This window comes from Bidens hawaiensis, unplaced genomic scaffold (genome assembly GCF_021521415.1).
Source record: "Bidens hawaiensis isolate Kalapana, Puna unplaced genomic scaffold, B.hawaiensis_p1.1 tig00053960_1, whole genome shotgun sequence".
Taxonomy (NCBI): Eukaryota; Viridiplantae; Streptophyta; class Magnoliopsida; order Asterales; family Asteraceae; genus Bidens; species Bidens hawaiensis.
Genome location: NW_027499713.1, coordinates 1 through 8,870, shown reverse-complemented (window position 1 = coordinate 8,870; position 8,870 = coordinate 1). Strand labels below are relative to the sequence as shown.

General features: G+C 41.0%; 1 protein-coding gene across 1 annotated transcript; it reads right to left on the bottom strand.

Annotated features, from left to right (window-relative positions):
• Positions 1 to 2,136: 2,136 nt before the first annotated feature.
• LOC143600334 (dynein light chain 1, cytoplasmic-like) lies at positions 2,137 to 2,581 on the bottom strand. Its single transcript, XM_077078056.1, has 2 exons — positions 2,398 to 2,581; positions 2,137 to 2,322 (listed from the first exon to the last, which is right to left on the bottom strand). Exons 1-2 carry the CDS (start codon positions 2,533 to 2,535, stop codon positions 2,137 to 2,139), a joined length of 324 nt encoding a protein of 107 aa, XP_076934171.1. The 5' UTR covers positions 2,536 to 2,581.
• Positions 2,582 to 8,870: the final 6,289 nt, after the last annotated feature.

Genomic DNA, 8,870 nt, shown 5'->3' with positions numbered 1-8,870 from the left:
AACCGTATGTTATGAGGGATGTTGCTCCCTTAGGAGGGGCAGTGGTGGATGGGGTTCTCCTGGACCGCGTCTTCTCTTTTCCTTTCACAACTGTTAAGAGCATCCCTCATAGTTTTCGTATGACATTTTCTCAGGCATTAGCTGTGGCTCTGGTTAAGGTGGTTGCTATGCCAGAGTCTATTGAGGTGTGGGTAAGACATTTGTTGTTACCGCGGTGCACCTTGCGAGTTTTTAGACCTTCAAACCGTTAGGAGTGCAGGTCCAGTAATAGGAAGTATTTGCAATGTCACAGTATATTAACGATCAGTAACAGCTTGGGGTGTTAAGGATGGTTTTGATGCACTTATTTTAAATCCTTTTCCCAACCTTTGAGGGTGGACTCGAGTCATCATGAGCCTCTCGCTAAGCACGATGACTCTATGATGTGCACCAATGTGAAACAATAACATTTCACCATAGCGATTAAAGTATTATGCTCTTCAGGGGTTGCACCATTTGGCAATGATACTTTGAAAGCGTTAGTGGCTAAACATCCCAACATGCCCCAGCCGGTTATGCATGTCTCATTGCTTTCTGAGCCTCCTCTTGTTGTTGATGCGGATAGTGTGCTTGGGTGCATTAAATCCTTCCCTAAAGGGACGTCTTGCGGGCGAGATGGATTGAGGGCCAAACACATTTTGGATGTTTTTTTGTGGAGAGGGGTCGGCGATCGCTGTTGGGTCGCTAAAAGCTACAACTACATGTTTTTAAATGAGTTTCACTCTGATGGGTCATTGGCTATGCTTACTGTTGATTTATGTAATGTTTTCAACTTGGTGGATCGAATTGCCCTTCTGAATTAGGTTTGTTCTCGATGCCCATTTATTTCCTTATGGTTGAAATTTTTATATGGGCAGTCGGCTAGACTATATGTAGCGGATGACGACATTTGGTCGACCACTGGGGTTCAACAAGGGGATCCTTTGGGACCTCTTCTTTTCACCTTAGTTATGTACCCACTTGTTCATCTGGTCCATGATTTCTGTTAGTTTCTCTTCCATGCTTGGTACCTGGATGATGGTACAATTATTGGAGACATTAAAGAGGTTACTAAAGTTTTAGATATTATTAGGCAGAGGGCCTCCGTCTAGGCCTTGAACTCAATGTTAAGAAAACATAAGTATTTTGGCCGTCGTGCAATGGAGTTAAGCTGCAAGAGGGGTGTTTCCCTACGATATTAGAAGGCCAGTGTTTGATGTGAAACTCCTTGGGGGAGCTATTAGCCGGGTTGCGGAGTTCATCAATGGACTGACTTTGAAAAGGGCTTCGCGGGCTGTGGAGCAATGAGCTATCGAGCTCCTTTTGCTCCGCTCATGTATGGGAGTCGGGAAGTTGTTCGGCCTCAGAACGTGCCAACCTGTGTATGTAGGGGAAGTTGTTTCTGTTTTTGACGATAGCCTTCAGGGGAGATTGAGGACATTGTGGTTTGTGGTGGTCTTCTTTGGAGATTTTCAGTGCAGGTTGACATCACTTCTGACTCATTTTGGAGGTTTGCATTTATGTTCAGCTTCAGACGTATCTAAATATGCGTTTGTAGCATTGAGGGTACAATCTTGGAAATTGCAACACCACATTCTTCGATTGTGGTATTAAAAAACTATTAAAAGAACTTCTTAAATAGCAAGTAAAACTCAATGGTCAAGCTTTGTCGCGCTTCTCTAAACAAGTTGGCCTCGTCAAGCCCCAAGTTGTAAACGAATTGAGTTTGAGCTCAAACATGAACATGATATAAAGATTTCAAACCAAGCCGAATTAGCTCGTGTCGTTTCTAGTTTAACCCCGATTTAAATCTAGCTCGACTCATAATCAACCCTAATTCGTGGTTTGTGAAGGGCTTGTTATGCCCAATTGCCCATGAGCTAAACTTGTTTGATTTCTAATGGTCATCCAAACTACTGTTTAATTGATTATTTTGATAATCTTCCACCTAAAACTTTACATAAATGTAAGATTTGAATTAAAAATCAACCTATAATTTCTCTCAAGCAAATTTAAACAAAATCATGACAAAGGCTAAATGTTATCTTTCCTTCTTGATTTCAACTTTGAAATGATCATGTTACAACAACACTAAAATTCATTAAAACGACAATAAGCTCATGCTTTTACACCATCCAAACTCGTAAATTCATCAATCTCCGGAGCTGCTGATCCTCTAAACAGCAAAATCGCAAGACTCCCAACAGAAAAATGAATGAAAGACCCACAAGAATGAGTCACAAATGACCCAAAATTAGTCCCTACAATACACTGCCATCCACCTCCATGCATCCTATCGAATTCCTGCAAGCAAACATAAATTCATTTGATGTCATATTATTTTCGAAAGCGGGATTCATTTAATTAATTAATTTCTACCTGTTTGACAACACGTGCTATTTCAGTAGCTTCGGTCACATCAAAGAAATCGAGTGCTTTGGCTGTGAGGTGAAGTGCTTCATCTTGCATGGTTTGAAGCATATCAGTCTCCCCTATCACAGCTTTACCCTCTAACATGGTTACGAGTTTTTCGACACAACAAATGGTTAAAGTGTTAGAAAAGGAGATGGATGACTGTGGATGTTTAAGAGGATAAAGGATGAGAAGTACTTATAGTGGTTTTAAGTGAATGATGACATTTTCTTGCCACGTTGGTCTATCGAGTTTTCGTGGTTAAAATGTTAGTAACCAGTATCTAATAGTAGATGAGTTGGGGGAGGCTTTGCCACAAATTAAATGTAGTGGCACAAAATAAAATTAAAATCCATGAAAGACAATTTATATCAAAAGTACACTAATGTTTTGGGCACATATTTTATGAGGCCCTCACTTTATTTGATTATATACTGACTACCTTTTGAACCCGTGTATTTCACGGGATTTATCAAACGATAAAAATAAAAAAAAGGTCAATTAATTCAATGGTGATTCTCAAAATACTTAAGAATTAATTTAATGTAGACTTAAAGGAAAAACAAATGGGTTAACGAAAATTAGTAAAATAGCATATGGTTTTGGAAAAAATGTGCTAAAATTGCGTAGTTGGTCAAACTTCATATATGAAAATGACACTATGTTATAAAATCCGCACGATGTTATAACCCGCTTGATAAAATGATTTTGACCCATGACCCATGAATAGCTAGAATGAATGAGATGAGAGATTAGAAATTAGAAGAAATATAGACTTAACACCTAAGCTTCAACATTTTCTTTTATTATATTGTAAGATAAGATTACTAAATTCTTATCATTTTCTGATTATTTGAATATGGATATTCATATGCAATCCTTGGTTGGGTTCATCCGCTCGAGTTATTCGGGTTAGGTGAAAGTGAAAATCGAACTAAACCGAATTTAATAAGGTTCAAACCAAACCGAATAAGAATATGGTTCGGTTTAATTTTAATTTTCAACAGAATAAAACTCTATTTTTTTCTTGTTACTTAGTCCTTTGAATAGTTGGGCTTCGAAAAACTAAAGAGAGTGAACTGCTGTTGGGCGGAGATAAAAGATAAAACTAATAAATAAGCATGAGTTACTCGGGTCAATCAAGTTGAGAACTTATGGAAACAAAAAATCAGTTTCGCTACTTGGTTTTGGTTTCAAACCAAATTGATTATGCGGTTTTGGTTCCGGTTTGGTATTGGGTTTAATGGATTGCAACCCAAATAATGAATACCGTAATCCTTGGTTTTAACGACATGCTTGAAAATGTTGGATTAAAGATTTTCTACCATTTCTCTATGTGATTTTGTTTTTAATTTTCAAATTTTCATAAATCGGCACTATAAAAAAAATTGGCTCAAGGCAACCTTTAGTTTACCAAAAAGGTTGCATTAGGTGAAGTTGCATTAGACCTGATGCAACCCTTTTATCAGATAACGCAACTGTTTTTGCAAATACAACGTTTTAAAAAGGTTGCATTTGAAAGAAACAGTTGCTTTATCTAACAAAAATGTTGCATTAAGTCTAATGCAACTTCACCTAATGCAGCTTTTTTTGTACAATAAAGGTTACCTTAGGCCTATTTTTTACCTGCGGGTAGGAATAAGTTATTTAGGATTTAACAACTAAGAAAAAAAACAAAAATAAGTGAATTAGTAGACAAAAAAAAAAATAAATATAAAAAAGGGGCTTACATTTTTGGTGCCATAAGTGAGTATGTGTATTTTGTGTAATGGCGTCGGGTGTCATCTATCATGATCGTATTATATCCATGAAAAATTTTAAACTAATTTCATACAGGCATACTCATCCATTGTTTTTCCTAAAGTTATTTTGGGTTTGCATGACGGGTTCGTATAATATATTTGATTTTGTTCTTTCAAAAATTGTATGAAATTGAGTTTTATCACATTCCCACACATGAGGAACCTATGAAAAAAAGGGGTAAGAGACTCGACTTTAAATACAATTTGAACGCGGGGGGGGGGGGGGGGGGGGGAAACTCTATTTACAGCAACCACCTACCTACACTGTTAGGTTTTTTTTAACCTGACGACTAACAAAGTATGACCACTCGGGTACATTTATGCAGGCAAGAGGCCATCTACATACGCCTGTTATCACAGACAGCGTTTTTGACCCGACCCACCACCAATTCCATGAGAAACCCATCACCCGAAGCCCACTATGGTAAAACCCTTGACTCACATACAATATTGTGTCACGAACGAAACTCGAAGCAGTGACCTTACTTAAAAAGTCACCGGAGTACGGCAGAGCACTACTTCTTTGGTACCTTCACTACGAAACAGTGACCTTACCTAAAGAAGTCACCGGAGTACGGTAGAGCGCTACTTCTTTGGTATCTCACTACTAGCTTACCATATAAATAAATATATACAAATTAAACAAACATGCTCTTATCTTAATACAATTTAACTCACCTATTTTATCACTCTGAACTCATTTTCTTTCTTACTTTAGCATTTATCGAAGAGCATAAACCGTTAGATACTATAGTGTATTGGATTAGCTTATTGACCATTATAATGATGATATATATTAAATAAGTCATGAGGTACAGGGTACACACCTTTTTGAGTTTATTATGATGTTAGCAGCGAAGCCCCTAACTCGCGGAGGTTCCAAGGGGCAACACCCTCCCCCCACTTTTTGACCTTTGTAGAGGTCGATGGGGGGCAGCATACCAGGTATCAAGGTCCATAGGCCTAGACCAAGAAGCAGCGCACCTTAACTGCCATTGTTATATTAAAAGTTCATAGGAAATGCATTTTTTGATATTAGCAAAATGTCATCCCGTTCATTCGGTCGAACAAACACTCGTTCTCTAGTGTCCTCGAATTCACCAAAAATTGCATACTCGATCTTGTCACATATAAGTTCAATCCGGTTGATTTATTAAAGAACCATCAAACAATTTCAATCTGAAAGTACTACATGACTCACAGGTAATCCAAACTATTATTACGAAATTCCCCAACATAAATCTAATTTCATTAGTTCTCGCTGAAAGAGGATGGAACATGTAGTTTATTTAAGATGCAAGCTATGGGGGGTTGTATGACATGAACTTTGAATTGATTCTAAGCTACATAGTTGTACTCCAAGTGGTGCCCTTTTTTCTTTTAATAGACAGCTTTTTTATGGTTATTTTGAAACCAAATTGTAATTTTTATTTCAAAACGTTTCATTCAAGTTATACAATAATACAATATGCATTAGTTTAATTCCAATCGATCATCAGTTTGCATGCTTACATCTTGTGAGTTCATAATAAACTTAAATTAGTGCTAGAATATATACACTAACTGAACATTAGAAACAAGTCAATAATTTATATGTATGTGATGGACCGCTATAAATCATGTGTATGTATGTGTTATTTCATGCATTTTAATTGTTTATATATAACTGAAGAGGTAGGTCCCAGCAGAGCCCAGTTGGACCCGCAAGACTCACCTTTAAGAAGGACGTCTGCGCAGAAACCAACTGGGTCCGCAGGACCCACCATGCTCAGAGACGTGACGTCCTTACGCGCAATACGCAAGCTGTTCCCGCAGGAAAAGCCTCCCAATGGTGAAGTACTCTGCCTGTTCCCGCAGCTGCGGATACAAGTCATCAGGGAAGGCTACCTGCGCAGCAAAGCTACACGCACAAGACACTTAACTCTCATAATAATTCAGTAATGTCACCTGAAGAAGGAATGAGCAAAGCCGGGAATACCCCCCGCACAAAGCCAGGAAAACTCCCGCCCAGATGAGCCAGTCCGTACGATACTGGAGGATCTTTTGTACTGTACCTGACGAGGTATGGACAAAAGATCTGACCAAAGATACGACAGCTCACTGACAACAGTATGACGAGCAGCACGCTCTTGTACTGTATGTCACTATTAGCCGCTGCCTACTCACCAACCTGTAGGAGGACGTGCATGGCATGGTCTGCAGTTGGTGGAACATGAATAGTACACAGCCAGCCTGGTCACTATCAGCCGCTGCCTATCCACCAACCACCAGCATGGCATGTGCGTAGCCCACAGTTGGCAGAACAGGAACACTATTCAGCCGGCTGTACCTGCTTGGAAACCTACCTTCGGCTATAAATACTCCAACACCTTGGAATGGTATCATCTTATCTCATATCTCATATCTTGATATATTACCTGATATCGGCTCTAGTCATTCTCTTAATATACACTTATATTCAAGAGCAATCTAGTCTGATTCTCACGCCGGAGGGTGGTCACAAGGAGGTACCCCCCCTTCTCAGTGACGAGCTCACGGTGTCTGTTTTGCAGGTTATCAGAAGAACCATCTTTGCCGGATCTAATCCCTCGTGGGAAATATCTATTTAACCCCCAGATTATCCGTAATCTGCCCGGGGTCGATTAGTGTTTCTTCATTGGCGCCATCCGTGCATAAAAGCTAGAACTTAATTCTTTTTCAGTTTTCTCAAAACTTCTGGAAAGATGGTTAAAGGTACTCCGGTCCAAAACCAACGAGTGACCAAGAAGCCCCGGTAACCACAACCCCAGCTACTGGGGGGAATACCGGCAACTACACAGTTTTTACGAACACTACTCCGGTTACCCAAACCGGGGCAAGTGCAGTAAATTTTACGAACACTACCCCAGTTACCCGAGCTGGGGCAAGTGCAGTAAATAATCTCTCACTGGGATTCACCGATACCCAGTTAGAGAGACAACGAACGAGGCTCCCCCGTCAAACACTCGATGAAGTTAAAGCGTGGGCGGAAGCACGTCAAAAAGAATTCCAAGCTGAGTTGGATGAACGCTTACGTTCAATCCAACAGGCTGATGAATTCGGAGAGTACTTGGACGATGATTCGGAGGAATCCGATAGTGACGCAAACCCTCGTCACAGGGCGAAAGGGAAGCGTAAGGAAACGGACTCCCAACCGAGAAGGCATTTTGGAGAAACCTTCAAACCAAAAAACGCGGGTGGAAACCCACGTGACTTCTCCAAAACATTTAGACCAACTGCTGCAAAGGCGGGAACGTCCAAATTTGCAAGGGACATTGCGGAAGCAATCGCCCCGAAAAGTGCCAAACAGATGTCCAACATCGGCACTTACGATGGTATATCTGATCCAGACGATCATTTGAACAGGTTCATAGCGGGGGCAACCGTCAGTAGTTTGGACGGAACCTACGTGGTGTTACATGTTCCAATGACGCTTGTTGAGGGCAGCTAGAGCGTGGTTCGATCGTCTACCGGTCCACCACATCTACGATTGGGCAGACTTCCAGCAGAAGTTTAGCCAACACTTCAGCCAACAAAGAAAGTATACCGAAGTGCAATGGACAATCCTCAATTGCATTCGAGAGGAAGATGAAATCTTTGCTAGACTACATCACTCGCTTCAACTCAAAGAAGCTAAGTCTGGGTAATATTAGCGAAGATCTTGTTCGCGCTGCTTTCATCCAGGGCGCGAATGACCCAGAGCTCATCCGCCCTTAACGGGTAAAGATGGCATGCCATCCACATAGGATGCCATCATGACAGCAGCTAAACGCTTTGCGAAAACGAGAAGCAATTGGGTAGAGATCTCCCCCAGAGCACAAACCTCTACACCCAGAAAACAAGAGAAGACGACGTCCTTACCGCCCGACTAAACAAAAGCGGAAGCTAGGCATTTGGCAGTCAAGGGTAAACTTTGACACCTCATCCGGCTTGCAACATCCGTAGGCGGAAGGGATAACGTACTGTCGAACCAGAACTCCAGATGGACGCCACTCATTAAAAGCGTCACGAGATATTGTCACTGAGAAGCTCCCATGGCCAAAGGCTCCAATAATCCGATATCGTCACAATGCTGATCGGTAGCAAATGCTGTGACTTTCACAGGACAAAAGGCCACAACACTGAAGAATGCACAGACGTGAAGGACATCGTCGAAGCATTTGTCAGAGATGGGACGCTCGCGCACCTCGTGGCGTAACGAACGCTGAGCAGGCTGATGCGTATAGAACCCCAGTTGGGGAAAACACGAATAAAATTGCAGCTTCAATGTTGGAGACTACATACTGCGTAAACAACGAGATCCGAACCAAGTGCATATCGGCTCGAAAGGCTCGATGACACTCCCAAGAACATGGAAGGGAGCTCAATTACACAATCTGCATGTAGATCAATTCCAAACTTGTAAAAGAAAAGGCCCAGGAGCCACTTCTAATGAAATCATTCTCCTTATCACATTGTAGCTGATTGTCTTACATTTATACTTATGAACTTTCCACATTGATATGCGGTCTTCACCGCATACATAAGTGGGGAAAGATAGTCGTTGCGTGTGGAAGGCGGGCAAAACCCGCATAAACACAAAAAACGGCAAACCTTCACGCAGGTCAGTCATAGGTAAAG